The 19,416-nt window shown below is 40.5% G+C and overlaps 1 protein-coding gene across 1 annotated transcript in view; it reads right to left on the reverse strand.

Moving 5' to 3' along the window:
- The window catches only part of LOC127392181 (parapinopsin-like), a 91,968-nt gene extending 85,575 nt beyond the window's left edge, over window positions 1-6,393 (reverse strand). The window contains exon 1 of the mRNA XM_051635845.1: window positions 5,987-6,393. Coding sequence (XP_051491805.1) covers window positions 5,987-6,323 — 337 coding nt within the window. The 5' untranslated portion in view covers window positions 6,324-6,393. The remainder of the gene's footprint in view (window positions 1-5,986) is intronic.
- Window positions 6,394-19,416: the final 13,023 nt, after the last annotated feature.

Consider the following 19,416-nt stretch of genomic DNA (forward strand, 5'->3'; position numbering starts at 1 on the left):
GTGTCAGGTCTCAGAAAACTACAGGCTTGAGCTTTTCCAGAATCAATCCAAGGGGAGATTATGTCTTTAGTCCTGGAAACAAATATATCTTCTCACAGAAGAGCCATTAATTTCACCTAAGGTCTCAACTCCGTCTCATAAGCCAAACACTACCAGCATGTTAGAAGTCTGCACTCTAAATTTAAGTACCTTAATTTAGTGCAGCAAGTCTAACCACATCATATAAAATAAAGGTAATAGATTAAGAAGAATATAATCTGTTTAAGGCCACAAGGCAGCTGAACTTAAAAACAAAATAATGAGCACCTTGTTTCTAATTCAGTGTGTTCTCTGGCAGTTTATGAGGGAAGTAGATCAATCACTGCTTTAACGTGACTGAAAAGATTGTCTACCCACATATTTGAGTACTATGTGTTTTCTGAAAATAGTGTTTTAAAGTCCTCATTTAGATAGGACCTTGGTTTGTCAATAGATATAAAGACACATATACATGCCTCACTTCAATTAGAACAGATTTAAGAACGTAGCTCTCTCCTGCACCCAGGACAAAGACAGGAAGCTGTGTGGGAAAACAGCCTCAAATCACACAGGTTTCACATGGCATAGGCATCTCTGTGTCATCTTGCGTAGTGATGTTCACTTACACAACATTAATCTGAACTAATTTTTTTTTAAATGAAGTATTGGAATCAAGTTCTCAGACAAACTTTCAGGTATTTTAATTACCATGGAGGCTGAGGAACAGCCAGCAGACACCTGAAAATATGAGTTAAGAGTTCAACAGTCACAGAAATATCCTTGCTAGTGATGTGCCTTGAAACTTTTCCAGCATTAATCTAGCATTGTATTTCCTGAGCCAAAGAAATCCTTATCTTTCCTTTCTTGATATCTTATATATCAGTCTATTTAACATTTAATCCTGATATGGCATGGAATAAAGTAATGATTCTGAAAATTAACTCTAGAAGTCATCTGAGCCCAAATTCTGCCCGTCCTACATGTTTGGGAAGTCTACATTAGTGCAAGTATGTTGGGAAAATATTAAATGTTTCTGAAAGTTCTCATCTGACCAAAGATATGAAGTGTTTAACAGGGCACTGGAGAGATTACGTGTGAGATGGTTAAAGCCACATGACAAACTTCATTTTAGGATGGCATATTACTTTGTGTATATATGGTCTCTGTGGGAATGTGTTACTAAATGTATTTTTCTTAAATTAAAATCTAATGCTTAATCATTTCAATATATATTTAACAGTAGTTATCTCAGCTTGTTTGCCAAGTTTTACTCAGAGTTCATCTGGGAAAATGTGTCTTGTCCCTGTGTCCCTTTCCATGTTTGCTTAAATGTATAACCATGAGCCTGTCAAACCCTGGCTAAGTGGTGGGTAATGAGACCAAATTTAGCAAATCCACCCCTTTCCCTAGTGCAGCCACAATGTGCAGTTTCCACTGCAGTGACCTACTTGACAGAGCTGCAAATGTGCACAAGCACCAGGGTAAAAGCATTTATGTTGGGAGTAGCCCATGCTGTTCCTCCTCCAGCTCCATCCCTAATGCTCCCCAGGATCAAGACCAAACAGTTCTTACACTGCTATCATAGGTCTCATGGTAGTTCATGTTCTCCTTAAAATCCACATTAAATGCTTATTGTTCAGCATCTGCAGTTCCATTAGTGTCTAAACCTTCTGCTTCGAGTGAATAGCTTGAAATCACAAAGCAGATGTGTGGAAACAAGGAAGCAAACACCCACCATTTTTTCATATTTTTTCCATTGTGCACATGGCAACCCTCTGGTGCTGGTTCTTGGGTCATGATTTGGAACTGGCTTGGGTTGCCCAGTAGAGAACTTACAGCTCAATTCCACAGTAAGCGGTGTCAATATATTTCACACTGTCAATTTTGCTGGGAGGAGAATCAGATCTGCTCTCCAGATCACCTCCCAGTGCAACAGTTCTGTGATTTTTAAAAAAGGTAAGACACTTTAGATCAAAGAAAAAAAAGAAAAAAAAAAAGGGCTCTCTCTCCGTGCATTTACATTTGAAAAAAATCTTCTTCCTACTTTCACTAACTCAGATTTCATCCCAGCCACAAACCTGGGGGATGAAACCTCCATTCTCAATTTGGCTTTAAACAGGAAGAAGTTATCTTCATAGCATCACAAAAACAAACTGAGAGGGAACAAAATAAATACTAAAACACAGTCCTTCTCAAAAGCCTTTTAAAAATTAATTGTATTTTAAACTATTTTAACAGTTTTAAGTCAGTTCAGGTGAGTTATAAACATCATCAAATACTCACCAGGTCTAGACAATTCACATTTCTTAATGATTTAGGAAAATCTTTGATCTTTTGAGGTCCCTTCCAAACCCTAGGATTCTATGATTCTATGATACTGCAGTTTAAACAAAAGGTAGATATCCTCATTTGGTACACGAGAGTTCAATTCTGCTGAAGCCAGTGAACTTTACAGTTAGATCACCTGAAATTCTGGCCCCATACTGATGTTTATCCTAGTAGGATGAGATCTACCTTGTAAGAAAAAGGAACAGATAAGAATACTGAAATGTTTATTCTCACAAAGACTGATGTGCAACTTCAGTTCTTTTTAACTACCCTTCTTACTATACATCTCTATTCTGGACCCTGAACATCAAGACCATTCCTCTTGACCTTGATGGGCCAACATCAGACATGAGGCATGAAGGACTGTAAATTAATTTTTAGCAAATGGAAAGTATATATATATATATATATTTATATATATACATATAGCTAAGGGATTGAAAGAAAATATAAATTACAAAGAAATGTTCTCCTCCCAACCTATACAGTTTTGCCATGTCTGTGTGTTTACATGCTCCTTTTATACCACAGCCTCATACAGTATTTTGTAGTCTTTATGGCTTTTGTATTTATGTTTATAAATCTAATCAGCTTTGCCACTCACAAGGTAGTCACAGTAGTCAGACCAAAGGCTGTGATCTAAACCGGACTATTCAGGTGTCAAAAAATCCTCTTGCTGACAAAATCTGTCTTATCCTCAGCAACTACACTGCACCACTGAGCGAGGTCTTAAACCACCGGCTTATGACACAGAATATACATTATTTTCCACCTCTTGAGTTTCTGAATCACTTTGATAAGTTTTATACAATTTTTCCAAAGTCCACAGAAAAGAAGGAACATAATCTTACAATGAATGAGGTGCTATTTGTTGTTCTTTTTTTCTTTTAGCAATAATACCTGCAAGTCTCAATAAAAAGCTCACAGCTCTCTCATGTCACTTTTCAATAGCTGTTAAAAAAATTAGCCATTACATTCAATGGATCCTTGTTCAGCCTGTGATAATTACTGCAAACACTGAATGCAAAAAAAAAAGTAGATAAATCATACACCTAAGCATTTTGTTTTTAAGTGCTAACACACTGTAACTCTTTCTTAGCACACTTTGGAGTACAAAAAATTAAAAAAACCTAATGAATAATAGTATTTATCAGCAGATATGATCTGTCCATAGAGACATACAAACATTAAGCAACCTGCTACTATTATGTGCTTCTACTCATACTATTTTCCAGTTAATATTTTTAATTATAGCTCTGCAAGCAAACTTCTTCAGTACGCCCTTCAGATGTACTTGTGAAAGAATGAGGCCAGATGGGATTCACCAGAGGGTACTGAGAGAGCTTGCAGAGGAGATCACCAAGCCTCCCTCTATCATCTAGCAGCAGTTGGGGATAAAAGGGGAGGTCCCAGATGACTGGAGGTTGGCCAGTGTGATTCCTATCTACAAGAAGGGCCCAAAGAAGGAACCTGGGAACTACAGGCCTGTCAGACTGACCTCAGTACCAGGGAAAATCATGGAGAGGTTCATCTGCACTCACATGGCAAGTGCAGGATAGCCATGGGATCAGGTCCCACCAGCATGGGTTCAGGAAAGGTAGGTCCTGCTTGACTAACCTGGAGACAAGACTTGGAGACAAGAATCACAAAAGAATTTTTTCTAACACTGTCACAAAAAGTTTCCATGTTCATAGATCAATACCTGCATTCAGGCTGCTTCAGCCACCCAGAACACCCTGCTGACAGCACCAACATGGCTCCAAGGAGCTGAGGTCACCCTTGGCATTCTGGGGTTTGTGGTTTTGTCTGCTTGCTTGTTCCTTGATGACCTAATCAGTTTTAAGAATTGCACTAGAAACTCTCACACGAACACAGGTATCATAATAGCACAGAAATCTGCACTTCTGCCATCCAGCTGACATATATAGATCTGACTTAGAAGAAGCATTCCATAGGCAAGCCACTCCAGGAGAAACTTACCTATTTGCTGATTTATTTCTATAGTTATCAGGGTGGTAACACACAGGTATCCTGACAAAAGCCAGAAGGTTGAAAGGGCACCTTCAACATAGTTATTTTATAATTCCTTAAACATATATCTTTTCTCCACTCCTTTCAAAGATTATTTTCCCATCCCTAAATAATAAAAAGGAAGTTAAATCAAAGCATGGAGAAAACCCAGTCATAACCTCTTTCTCCCTTAGAAGACTAGTTACTGAAATATTTGAATTCATGAAATTCACAAAAATGGGAACAAAACATGGAAGAAGACACGTCAACCTGCTCTGTACAGACTAAACTGAAAACAGCATGCCCAAATAAACCAAGGTATTGATGATAAAGGGGGGGTCTATTTCTGGATGGCCAAAGTCAGTGCTTTTCTATTATGCAACAGTTGTAACTCCTGAGACCTCACTATGGGCAAAGCAGAAGTTTCCCAGGGGAAGCTGCCAGGCTGAGTTAACTGTCATCAGCAGAGCACGCCCTTGAGGAAGGGAAGGGTACCAGAGACCACACCATTGGAAACACTGAGAGTTTATAATTCAGGTAGGAAACATCCACAGCTTGATTCTACATCAAGGGCTGTAGGAACACTTCTCAGGCCAAAGTGCCTGCATGAGATGCACTGAAACTCCAGGGTGGGAGAGGAGCCAGGGATGCATTTGATCCTATCCTGGTGCCTGGTGGCCTGGATGCATGAAAGCAAGGATATGGAGCAAGAAAGAGCTGTGCCAGGTTCCCCAGTTTTTATGAGATAAGGATCATGTCTACATGTGCATCCACAGGCCAGTCTACACTGTAGTGGAACTTTTTTGGACATAGGAATAAATGCAGAAGGGTCACCTCTTGGTCATGTAGTTCTTCAAGCAACAGGCCACCTTGGAGGCATGAAGGCAACCCTCTGACTCTGTTTTTCCTTAACCTTTTTTTTAATGAAGTCAAACCACTGACTCCAGCAAATCCAGCAGTGCAAAAGCTGGTTGTAGGAAAAGTTTTCTTTGGGCAGAAGAATGCTGAACACTGTTTTACCACAGCTTTGATGAACACTTTGACCATTAGCAACAGATCTATTCCTATGACTTAATTTGCTATTGAATCTGCAAGCATGTAATTTTAAAATCAAGATTTTCCTTTAAGGGAGAACAGAAAGCACCTAATGATGAAAACTGTAATTATCTGGTACATGGGGGAATTCATAAAATAGATTAATAGATAATTATAAATGGTAAATGGAGTACTTTCAGGAGGCTTTGTTCATGACAGAAGCAGTACTGAGGGGCCTGTAGTTCAGTGTTGGCACAGAATTTCCTGAAAAAGAGGCAAGTATTACATTTGTTCATACATTTAGTCAAACTCCTCCCAGTGGCTTGCCTTTTCCTAGATGCCATTTTTAGCTCTTAAAAAAAGAAGTTTCAAAAAATGGGACACATTGGGAAGTATTCATCAGATCTGTGCTACTCTTTCATAAAGCCTTTTGTTAAAATGTTTTAAACTATACGTTTTACTTGTGTTTGATCATAACAAGGCAATCAAAGCACCCTTCTGTTTACCATAGAGCAGCAGTGATCTCATCGATCAGGTTGCTTCACAAAACAGCATTAAAAAGAATAAGCAAAGAGAATTATCAGTGAATTCTTACCAAAGCAGGAATTGACAAAGCCATACCACCTACAACCATGCTCCCCTCCAATCCATTTGCCATGGATGTTAGATGCAAAACTGAGAGTTGTGCCTGAGATGCACACTAACATGTCGCTGATACTGATGTTCAAGAGAAGCATGTTGACTGGGTTACGGAGGGTTTTGAACTTGCAGAAGAGGATGAGGACAATCAAGTTATTAATGAAACCAAAAAACAAGATAAATCCAAGAAAAACAGCCACTACTGTGTGCCCATTTCGTGAGAGTCCAGCCCTTGGCACAACAGGGTCTGTAGGTGCACCAAAGCTCAGGTTGTGTGTCCAAGTGTGGTTCATTTCGGACTTTGACACAAATGGGTGAGGGCAGAGATGCCAGACGCCCTGTGCTGAAGTCCTCTAGCAGTTTCCCAGAAGCATCCTTCCATCACAGGTCAAACCATCTCAGGAGTCTTGTGCTCTTCACTCAGCTGAGCTACCTCATGCAGGTGTGAAATACTGTCGCACAGGAGTGTTTTCCTGCACTAGACCTTTCCAGTGGTCAGTTCTCCAGTTAACTCCAGGGCAGCAGAACCAAACAAACAATCACTTCAAATTCATCTTTTTTAGTTAAACCCAGGATCAAGTTAAATAATCTTTTTTGAAGATCAGAATGGAAAATGTCTTCAAAAGCTGCTTTAGCATGGTCCCTTCCTTCAGAGCAAATGGGCAGCCCTTCTACCAAAGGGCAGCTCCTGCTGTTTTTTCTGACAATGGGTGTCCTTCTGAAAAAAAAGAAAATAAAAACTTGGTAAAGAAAAAAAGCAGCCTTTTCCATACCAAGACCAAAAGGTAGGTTCCTCATTTTTTGAACCGCAAAAAGTATTTCTCAGTCATTTTGTTTTTCTCTCAGATTTTTGACAGAAAAATTAGTTTGTTGATGTTTCCTTGGCAGTTCTAATCAATTTTTCCCTATTTCACAGTTTAGGGAGGAGAAGGCTATTTGCAGCTTGCTAGCAAAGTTACTCAGGTGAAAAAATGCATGGGAAGACATATCTTTTGCAGCAGCTTCCCAAATCTTCTTCTACATTAAGTCAATCCATACCAAGTGAAGCTTCAGTCTTGGCTAGAGCATGACTAAAACTATGAGAATTTTAAGAAGAGGAGAAAGTATTTCTTTACCCAGAAAGACTAATATCAAGCATAGCCTCTGAAGCTTTTATGTGCTTATAAAGGCCGGCAGAGCTGTAATATCAATTTCACCTCTCCCACATTTACCAGCTGACAGATGTTCTCCTTCATTATTTATAAAGCAGCCAAACACCCAAAGCCTCACATCTTTCTGCCACCACAGACATGAATTTTTATACCCACACACAGTGACTACAATGTGCGTTTATGTTGTGAAGCAATAGCAGAGAACTTAATGTGGATGCGTAACTGCTTAGCCAGCCTTCTGCATGGCTGCAGACAAATTCTGTACTGACATTTCTATAAAAAGAGATGGATATATATCATAGAATCATGTAATGGCTTGGGTTGGAGGAGACCTTAAAGATCATCTAGTTCCAACACCCCTGCATGGGCAGGGACACCTCCCACTACACCAGGTTGCTCAGAGCCCCATCCAACCTGGCCTGGACTCTTCCAAGGAGGGGGCAGCCACAACTTCTCTGGGCAACCTGTGCCAGTGTCTCACCACTCTCACAGTAAAGAATTTCTTCTTAATGTCTAATCTAAATCTACTCTCTTTCAGTTAGAAACTATTTCCACTCCTCATCACCAAATGTCCTTCTAAAAAGTCCCTCCCGATCTTTCCTGTAGGCCCCTTCAGATACTGGAAGACCACTATAAGGTCTCTCTGGAGCCTTCTCTTCTCCAGGCTGAAGAACCCCAACTGTCTCAGCCTGTCTCCATAGGAGAGGTGTATATATAAAGCTTGATGATCCTGATGGGTCCCTTTCAACTCAGCATATTTTATGGTTCTATGACATACAAGGCAGGAGGAATAAAGTGCATATGTATATATACGTAGGAATTTCTACTCCTTGGTGCAAAATAAATAATATCCATAGCTTGCTGAACTAAAAATTATGGAAACTTTTCTTTCATGAGTCATGTGCTCCTAGAATGATTACATACATTTTAAAAAGGAGCATCATCTGTATTATTCCTAACCACTGCTTTTTGGAAGTTGTCTTGTAGATAAAGATGTGTCAACCAATTGGAAAGATCAGTTCAGAGTTTACTGAAGATGGAGAGAATGTCTGAAGTTTTTTTAGTCATATCTTGGTATCATGGCAAATGTTTCTAGCAGGTATTTCTTCTTTTTATTTCCCTACTTTCACAAGGTCATTCTGCTCAATATGTCACATTGCTGCAGTGGGTATATAGTCTCTCTTGACTTTCCCTTGTGATGAGTAAATCGTGCACTTTGCTTTTTGGTCACTGAAAATCTGAAACTCTGATGCTTTCTGCTTTTTCCCAATTTAGAACATACTTGGTAATTTAGATTGGTAAGAGTCTCAGGTGGCACAGCTATGAGAAAGAACATTTGAAATCCTCTTTTTTATCATTTAAAAAATAATAAAAATCCTCTCTCCAACTCTGGTTGCAGATTACAGAAGGAAACTAACTGGGACTAACCATCAATGTACTTTAAATTTACTCATAATTATGTTTAAAATAACAGAACTAAAGTTTAGTGGAATAAAGCACAAATGAAATAACTACTTAAAAATACAAAGCTGAGCATTTCTCAGTCAGTAATATATGACTGAAAGGCAACTAGCTGCATGTTTTGGGGGGAGGAAAAAAGCATGGTGGCATTGGGCTGAAGGAGAACTTCAGAAGGAAGAAATCCCAGTGGAAAAGAAAGAAAAAAGAAAAAAAAAGAAGAGGAAAAAAGAAAAGATTTACACACTATCTTCTACGAAACTGATCTGTTTTTTTTCATAACTTTGAAGGCAGTATTGTCAAATCTGTTTCCATGTGCCTGTTCACTGAGGAATTCAACTACGGTCAGTTCAATCTGCTCCTCTCTTCTGTAAAGCATAGTGCAGAATCCAGCTTCAACATCTGAAGAGACTTAAGTCTGATTTAAATGCAGATTAATTTCAGTTACAGTTGCTTGCTTTTTTTTTTTTTTTCTCTCCAAGCTGAACTGGTTACGCCTAGATAATCTGTAGCAAAGTTTATAGTATGTCATCATAATTGTTTCCATGTGGGAATTAACCTCATCCAAATAATCACAATGAAAGGGTCTGAGTAGTATTACTGTTAAAGCATCACAGCCTTGGTGTTAGAAAAAGCCAAAGGTTATAATCTCCTTAGCAAATATGACTAACTTAATATATGTATCTCTATTGAGATAAAAATATAAATAATAAAATGTAGATCTACATTCATATTTACAGTGCTTGTAAAAGGACATTTACTCCCTGGATAGGATTCAGCTGACTGAAATTTAGCAGTCTGACAACCAGGTGTGCAGGCACAGCCCAGTACCCAGGTTGTTTCTCCACTGACCACAACCCATCTGGCTTCAGTGGGATGAGTTCTGCCCTGGGAAGAGTGCCTTAATGCCAAGGCAAGAGGAGCAGGCCCTGGTAATCCCAAGTAAGATACACTTTAAGAAGTTAGTAGGCACACTGTGAAGGTCAAGCCATGCAACCATTTAAAAGTAAAAGATGACAGAAAGAACACACTAAGATGTGCTTCAAAAAGTTTGGAAGGAGCTACAGGGTCTCTGGGCTGTGCCAGAGTAAGTATTTTATTAACACCTCACGTATAAAGTGCAAAGGTTTTTGTTACACCTTTGGATGAAGTACAAGCCATAATTCAGATTTCAATCAAGCCTCTAAACTCCTCTACCAACCCCTTGAAAGAATGGGTTTAATTCTTACTTAATGTTAGCATTTAAATCAATTATACACATTGTTGCTGAAAAACACATGAAAATGGGCTTGTCTGCTCAAAGGTTCACTTGATTTTTATTTATTTAGTTAGTTAGTTAGTTAGTCCAGATAGCTTGGTCTAATAGAGGCTACTTTGCAACTCTCACAGCCCTGTCTTACAGATGACACTCTGCACTCCCCAAGTCTCCACAATCTAGCAGAATATCCTGAAACCTCCTAATTTATAGCAATTCCAGGAGCTTAAAAGACCAAATTCCACCTAATTCTCTCAATTCTATGTCTCAAAAAATTTTAAGAAAGATGCAATGAAGCCTACAATTGCATTCGAAACAAATAAGTGAACATTCACTTTGTCTCCTTGAGTTTGTCTGAGTTGATATGGAAAGGAAAACACACCCAAAGTGATAAGACACATATGGCCAGGTGAAACGGGCCAAAAGTTCATTTAACGTCACCAGTTATCAAATGCTTCATCTGTTAACCGGTTCTGACAGTCGTAATCTAAAGATACAGCAAAACAGACACCCATCACTGCTTGCACTTTTCTCTGAAGCAGTCTGTTGGAAAAAAAAGGCTTCAAAAGATGTTATATCAGCTTCTGGGAAGACAGGCATTAATACTAAGTGTGTAAGGCTTCTTTTTGCACTTGCCACCACACATTAGTTTGAGCAGTATCCTACACCAGGATACTGGGTAGGATAAAAACCAGAAGCTAGGTTTTCTCTCTCATTTTGCCCCAAAATAAATACTAACTTATAGACCATATTAGCTTTAAAGGTTCAGGGTTGTTCTGGTTTTTTGGCTTTGGTTTTTTATTGTGTTTTCTTGAATGAACTCATTCATTATTTCTAATTGAAGATTCTTTGCCATCTTCCTTTGCAAAGTTGTGCAACATACCGAAAATGATGCTTAGTTCACTTTAAATATTTAACAACAGACAAAACCACATAAAATAAATAAAATCAAACTTCAAAGTTATATTGCAAAACAACTTACATTACTCTTACATTATTTTCTTGTAATACAGAGGAGATATTAAAAAAACCCTTATATTTAGATATCCACACAGCCTTAATCAACCTGTTGTTCAGTTCACATTAAAGCTATATTTTGAAATTGTGATTTTCCTTCATTTATGAACTTAGCTTTATACTGGAAAGTTATTTTTTAAAAAATAAAAATTTTCAAAGACAATCCCAGATGAAATTTCATGAAGGTCCTGATGCCAGATTTATATTAGGAATATTATATTTTCAAGTTTTTATACACAAAGCCTTGTCTTCCACATGAGAAACTGAATTATTTTTCACAGGAAGCATCCCCAGCCAGAGTTATCTCCCAAAATATTTTTTTCAAACATAGCTGAAAGATGGGGGACTGTGTGGGACTTCACAGAACCCCAGAATAGTTTGGGTTGGAAGGGACTGTAAAGATCATCTAGCTGCAACATCTCTGCCATGGGCAGGAACACCTTCAACTGCACCATGTTGCTCAAAGCCCCATCCAACCTGGGCTTGATTTCCCAACGCTGAAACAAAATTACCATCTTTTTTGGGCTAATTTTTCCATGCCCTAAGTCCCAATGTGAGGTGTCAAGAGGTAGATAGGTCTTTAGAAGTAATCCTAGAAGATGGAGAGGAGGCTCTGTGATCCAGATGTTTAGGTATCTCCCAGCTCCCAAAACCTATCTCTGAGAGAACCTCTTGCATGCAGACTTACAGACTTACTTTTAGGAATCCACATTCATGAGAAGGACATACATGAAAACAAAAACAATATAATATACATGCTCTGAAGTCCACCACATTCGAAAGCCATACTATTCACTCAAAGTAAACATTTAACAGCGTGGGAAAACAGCTTGAAATAAAAGATACTTTTATTTAGTATTTTAAAAGTGCAACCGCCCCTACAGGCGAAGAGGAATTTTTTGCACGGAAATGTCTGTGCTAACAGCAACGGGGACAAACCCATTCATGGGCTGCGCTGAAGAGAGGAGAAGAGTCTCTGGCAGCCTCAGCCGGGATAGCTGCAGCAGAGGGAGCAGCCAGCACCTTCTCAGCGCCCCGGCTCTCCCCGAGCTTTTTAACCTGGCATCAAGCAAAAGCTTCTTCAGCCAGTCTCAGCTTATGATTGCTCCTTCACAAACTTTTCCACACTTATTTGGGAGGCATGGAAAGGTGGCAGAAAAACCCACCTGCACCTCTCACCCACAGCAACCCAAGGTAAAAACAAAGCAAAACAAAACAAAAACAAACGCCACTCCGACCAAGGCGTCCTGAGGGGCGATGCGGAGGAGCCTCTGCTTGGGCACCCCCCGGGTAGCCCCTGGACGGCGCGGTCCAGCTCCAGGCTCCGCAGCCGCGGGGACCATGTCCAGCGGCAGCTACCAGGCGTCCCCGCCTCTTCCCTCCCTTCCTCCCTCCCTCCCGCGGATCCTCCGCTCCGTGCCCTGCCCTGCCCTCCCCTCCGCGCCCGCGAAGCCGCGGCTGCCCGCCTGCAAGGCGCTTACTTTCCGCGGGATGGATGCGTTGGGCGCGCCCTGCCCCGCTCCCTTCTCCTTCTCCCTTCCCAGACGGGCTGAGCAAACCTCCAACCTCGACCTGGCGGGGGAGAATAAATAGGTTCAGAAATAAATAAATAAATAGACAGATAGGTGAAGAAAGAAATTAAAACGAGAGTGCCGAGACAGGGCTTGCGCCTCTCCCGGCCGCGCAGCCCCCGCGCAGCCCCCGCAGCTCCGCCCGCGCCGGGGCGGTGCTGCCGCCCGGGCCGCCCCCGGCCGGGACGAGGGTGCCGGAGTTGGCGGGGATGGTGCGGGGGCTCTGAGCGCCTGCCCCCCTTCCTGCTGCGGGCAGGGGTGTTCCCCTCCCGCGTCCCCCCTCCCGCCAGGGCCAGGGGCACATCTGCGCGGGGAGATTGGGCTGTCGGCACCCGCCCGCTCTTGCTGCCGGGAAAGGCTGCTTTTTGTCAGTAGAGCAGGTATCAGACCTGTTTGGCAGCAGATCGGCAACGCAATTTTAAAACTCTGTCAGAAGAGGAGCAGATGTGTGTGATTTCTCAGCCGTCTGCTTTGTTTGTGTTTTCCACGTTCGTTTTTGGCGTTTACGGATCAAACATTATGGTTACTCTGTGCTGAAACCTCTGCTTTCAAAAATACGTCTGTCACAGAAATAGCACAGCTTGAAAACAATGCAATACTGTGTCTTTCTGTTCCTACTACTACCTACTACTTCTCTTCTAGACTTCTGCTGCTCTGGCCTTTCCACAGGAGAAAAAAAAAAAGCCCATGAAGCATGAAACACTGCATAAAAACGCTATAGGAAAAAATATTCTGGACTATACCTTGCTCTGTTGAACATCTCTTGGCTCTGGTTCTTGCTGAACTGCTTAAAGGAGTCTTTTCTATTTGTAGATCACGGTTAAAGCTTGTAAGTCATAGTCATATTATTCCATCTCAGGTAGATTCAGCCTTTTACCTGATCACACTTGTCAGCTTTTTCACCTTCTCTGGCTTAGAGACAGACAAACCAATGCACCCATCATTATAGAAAAACATCAGCCCAGCAAAAAAGATGCTGTGGAGTCTCTTCATAAAATCCCTTCCCCAGTGGCAGCCTAAAGGCAGTCCTTCTGGGTGTTATTTGTTGTACCAATAACAAGATTTTGTTCCAAAATTCAGTTTAAATGAAACTATTTCATTAAATAAACTAAGAATTTTCTGAAAAAATAAACCAAGAATACACCAAATGCCACCATCTTCAGAAAATACGCCATACCACAATTTTCTTGATTTTGTACCTCAACTGCAAACTAAGTGCTGCTTCTCCCAGAACACAAAACAAAACAAATGAACGTGCTAATGCCACATTCAGAAGGAGAGCAGGAGCAGGACTGTACCTCCTTTAGAGATGCCCAAGTAAAAATAAAAATAAAGGATCATTTTTTCAATGTTGCTTATAAAATGTGTACTACTGAAATTCTCCATTATGGTATCTAGTTACAAAAACAACAGTTACCAAAAGCACATACTTCTGATACTTTTTCAGCAGCATGAAAATATGTCTGTATTGGTGTTACATTGTACTTCATTACCCGGTGCAAAGTCAGGTGAAACTGCTTACTAAAGATAACTAACTCGGTTACCAGTTTGACATTCATTTACTTTTTATAGACTTGGAAGTTTTCAAAAAGTCGTTGGTATCAGAAAAACAAAACAAAACAAAACAAAAACAAAAACAACAAACAACTTATCAACAATGAGGTTACATATGTGATTCATTGAATCTCCTTTTGTTTCACAGGTTATGATTCAGAGCAGTTTGGCAGCATTAGTAATTGCTGGTGTATGTCAGTGAAGAGAAGGCAGGTTGCTATGCTCTGCATTGGTGTCCATTTAGGATTGTAACTCTGAGGTTGTGGTGATGCTTCAGAAATTAGACTGGGAAATTTGATTTAAAGTCCTCGTTTCATCTGACAAAAATAAAAGTTGCTAGGGAATTCCAGCATCTCCCATGAACTTCTTGCTTACCTCTTGCTTCCAAACAAGTTTCAGTTTTAGTGGGGAACAATACTGAGAACACCTGCTGTTGTGTTCCCCCATTGCAGCAGTCAACAGCTGCATCTGTGCTGTCCATTTCAGCAACACCCAAAAGCTCTCCAGCCCAGTTCCCTGGCTGCAGCAGCTGACGATGCATAGCAAGGTAGAGAATTGGGTGTACACCAAAATGTAAACCAGGTGGGCAGACAAGGAATGGGGATTCATGTGTGAACCTGAGATTGTGTCTATATGCTAGTTATATCCTGATTTCAGAAGCTGTCCTTACATTTGAAAGAACATAGGAGATCTTTCTTATGTTCCTATGGGAAATGCCTTTAGTGCTTTCATTTATAATCTAACTTCCCCAGTGCTCTTTGAGAAAGACCCAGTTAGTCCAGCTTAGCACTAAGGATAACACCCATCCTGATGTCCTCAAAAGTTTCCAGTCTCTTCCACTGGTTTTGACAAAAAGACTTCAAATTTTCATCAGTCATCCTAATTTCATTGGCTGAACATATGATGTTGAGTAGTTTCCCAGTGACATACTGTGCGTACCCTGAGATACTGAAGAGTGGTGGCACATTACATGGTTTCTTTTTTGTTGTTGTTTTAATTTTTATTTTTTTAAATTTATTTTTTTTTGCATGACAGTTATAAAATAAGGAGAAACAATAAGGCAAAGGAAAGGAAACTCTTTCCTTCTGCCTGTCCACAGCTGAAAACCTTCATAATTCTTTAAATCCACACTGCAAAGGTGTTCACTAATGAATACTGGATGCAAAACCAAAGTATCCTCAGGTTTATCACAATAGCCCATAGCTATCCAAGTACTTATAAAAAATGGCAGCAAATAACAAGTGCATTGGCCTCAGTTCCATATTTAGATATTTTGGATGGCCCATATTTCACAGTTTGTGAGTCTGGAGAAAGAACAGTTGATGTGAGTCCAAGATTGAAATTGCTCATAATCTCCTTATTCTGCCCAAAGGATATGATGAGAAGGCTCTGAAAGCAGCTACTAAAATTTAGGATTAGATACAAAAATGTAGTCATTCCCATTTTGGAATTAAGAGATAAGACTATATATTACATCATAAAAAAACCCCACTGTCAGAACATTTTTGAATGCCTTCTGAACACTGTAGAGGAAGATTATTTCATGTAAACAAAGAGGCATTTGTGAGTCAAAACAAATTTTCTCTACCTAGAAACAACCTTTAGGTTCTGTTACCCACATTACACAGTATCTAACGTGCTTTGAGATATTCTTGAGAATCCTGTCCAACCCTTTTCTGTCAAACCAGAGTAGTGTGGGGCTCCAAAAGGCTGTCTAATATATTATCTATATTTGAGACAAGAACTTGGATCCATATGGTTTATCTGATTTTCCAAGGATACTGTCTGGCCTAATAAAAAATGCTACCTCTGTCTAGAAACCTTGTCTTGCTTCTTTGGCTATCACAGCAACAGCAACATGACCATTTAGTGAGGCAGTTCTTTCATTTGGTGTCTTGTTTCTGGGGGATGCTTTTGCTTAGGTTTCTGCAAGACTTTGAAATGCCTATATGAACGTCTTCCTCATTTTTTACTTCATCTGAATTTTAAATTCACAATCCTTTGCTGCTTAATTTACCTACAATTCTAAAGATGCATATAAGTTGTGAGAGAGAAAAGCATTTCCACGGGTCTGGTTGCAGACAGCAGATCTCAGCTGGTCCCTGACTTCATGGTGTGTGAATGCTAGTTGTGGTAACATCCCCTCTTCCTTCTCTAATCAGTCCCAGTGACCCCCCTGAGATGACTGAGGGATACTTCAATGTCAAGGGCACACAGCATATACAGGCAGACAGCAGGACTAGAATTTTTCTCTCTTTCCAGTAGCTTTATTCCTGAAGACTCTAGTAAATGTAAACCGTTCTTTCTTTACACTTTACTAAATGCTTATTCCAGATTATTTCGAAGTTGCCAAAGAAGATCCTATGCCTTTTCTGTTTACAGCTTACACCCAGAGTCTTTTGCCATCAGCAGGTAAGGGGAAGGCAATAGAAAAGCTTTCAGAAATTCAGGCACAAAGTTAGAATTGCCCTCAGAAGGCAAGAGATTTTGGGTAATACAAACATCTGCATTGTAAGGGGGAATAATGAGGAACATCTTTTTCTGCTGCAGTAAAGGGGACACCAAGGCACCAGAAGGAACTTTTTGTTCAAAACAGCAGAGTGGGAACTATGAAGGAAGCTCAGATTGTTTTTTGGGCTTTATCCAGTTTCCCTTGCTTTTGTGTAAGATGGGAGTTAGCTTATTTTCTTGTTCCCTCTGAGGCTCATGTGTTTCTCTGACCTGCTGCCACTCAGAAAGAATGGGGGTGACCAGAGCCAAACCAGGGGTGGGAAAGCTACATGGCTGGTCCTGCGTGTACAGCAGAGTTTCATGTTTCAAAGCCATTAGTGGCATCACTCTCACTCTTCCCCCTGGGTAGCCAAGGGAGGGCATTGCATTGATGACGCCTGGGAAGACATGTCCAGTGCAGCTGCAGAGTGAAAATAAAATAAGGCAGAGAAAAAAAGATAAAATGACTACAGAAGACAGGTCAGGCACTCTTTGTATTCGCATTTGGCTGGCAGAGTCTTTCCCCAGCGTAAGTCCCATGGAGATGTTCTCCATCATGCTTCATTGACAGGGTATACCTTAGAAAAACAGATCGGGGCATTTTTCTCTCCTTGCACACTCTGTCAGCTCCATCTATCCTAGTGCTCCCACTGGAAATGAGATGGGTCACTGGAAATCAGATGGGTCACTGGAAATCACAGCCTCACCCAGAGGCACCTTCTCTGGTTTCTCTTGTTGCCTAGCCACAATAAAGGGTGGTTTTGAGATGAGCAGAATTTTGGATTGTTATTTTGCAGTGTGCCAAATTTTATAAAGTCTCAAAAGTCATATTAGACTCCCTCTGACAGAAAGGATTTTTTGAACAAAGGTTTGTTATTTGAGCCCTCAGCTTGCCTTGCCTTTCTGGAGATAGGTGTGTGTCTGTGTATGCATGCAAGCAACAGAGAGATGAGTATTTGTGATGCTCACTGTTCCATATTTAGCTCATGCAGCACATCTGTTCACTGTGTACCCAGTAATTAATGCTACCTCTAAACAGCCTCCCTAACAGCCTCTACAACTGCTGCTTCTTCCGAGTAATCCCACGACTCAACAATTTTCCTCATCAACCACACATCCTTCCGAAGTTCTCATGTCACTCCCTCTTGCACACCTGGGAGGTTTTCATCTACCTTAAAAAAGTCCTTGGGGCTGCAGGAGGCTAAGACCCAGACCCAGAGCTCTTTACCCTTGCATCATTTTCTGATCTGATGTTTCTTTGAGGAAAGATTTTCTACTGGACAAAAGGGAATGAAACTAATGAGTTTCCTGATTCCTATTCAGAAACCATTTCTTGAGATGAAGTTAAGGGCAAGTGCTATTTTTCTGTATCTTTGCCCTACCTGGCCATCCTGCTCCCCCACCATTGGCTGAGACAACAGGGTAACAGTCAGAACTTGTCTGTAATTTGGTAAGGTGGCTGGGGTAGCTTGCTTTCTTGACATTACCTCCAGGTCAGCTGAAAACTGGTGTCTCCTTACTTTTTATGATGCCTGGCATCACAGAAGTTAATGGAAAATACTGGGTAATTTCTCACCCCAAGCTAGCAATGCACACAAATGTCAGATCTGCCACAGGGAGAACGCAGGGCACTGAGCTGTTTCATAGTTCTGAACATGCTCTTGCCGAAGTGCTACATCTCACTTGTCTTAGCAACCACTTGACAGTTCCTTAGATTATTTTTTTTATTATTTTTTTTTGCAGCAGCAGTTACATTTCATACTGGATGTGAAACTTTATGCTTCTTTCAACAGTCTGTTCTCAGCAGGAGGAAGGCAGCTGTAAAGTTCACCAAAATCCAAATTAGATGTACAGAAGAATGGACTAGGGTGAAGAAATGGATTAGAGGAGAATGAAATGTCTTAAAAGACTGGCATGGGCCTTAAATTTATTTTTTTAGTGTGGAGATTACCTAGTAGCTACATGATTATGTCTATACTGCAGTGGGAAATTTAGTTGCAATCTGTGAACACTTGCTTTTGTTCTCATCATCCAAGCTGTCCTGGCTAACAGCTTTTTGTAAGGGACACTGACTTGGGCATCACCCACCTGGACCTGGCTGCTTCTGTATGAGCCCAGAAATGTTTGCTGCCATAATTTCACTGCTGAAAGTTGCCACGATAAGTCAATTAAAGCCAGCTCCACTGTTTCTCAACACTGGTCAGGTGCATTTTACAGCAGAGAGCTGCTCACTTTGATTTCTCTAGGTTTTACCACGTGTAGGAGTTTTTGTTTTTTTCTGAGCTGCAGAACCACAGTGATCTTCCAGGCTCTCAGGTCCAAAAGTGTATGCTTTTCAAGTCCCAGGTCCACTACCTGCTGAGACTCAGCTCACAGCTCTTCTGACTTCTCCTGTACCTTGGTTTCAGAGGAGAACTGAGATATATCAGCTGCTTATCCTGAATTATTCCATCCATGTCCCTGAGCTGGCCAACCAGGAGCCACAAGACAAGTAACAATCAGTTGAGACTTTCAATGGTGCATGACAACACCATGACTGAGTAGAATTTGTATAACAGAAATGATGCAAACTAGGGTCCTGTCTTTCAGAATTTACTAGCTGCTGTTGTTTTCTGGGTGATAAAAGGGTCACATCGAGATCAGGATGTAAATTGATGCAAAGCTGCAATTTTTTCCCCTTGTATTCTTGTTGATGTATACCATATTTTTAATCATTGTTTCCTTAGTAAGAGGAGAAGATTATTGTTGAGCTTTTTTTTTTATTATTCCCTTACCTAAATCCCTAGGATCTAGATTAATTTGCTCCTGTAAGAATCAAAACTTTCATTTATCTAAGCTTTCACTTATTTAGAGCTGTTTCAAACATTATCTGTTAAAACTGAAATAAGAA

This window comes from Apus apus, chromosome 1, assembly GCF_020740795.1.
Source record: "Apus apus isolate bApuApu2 chromosome 1, bApuApu2.pri.cur, whole genome shotgun sequence".
Lineage (NCBI taxonomy): Eukaryota > Metazoa > Chordata > Aves > Apodiformes > Apodidae > Apus > Apus apus.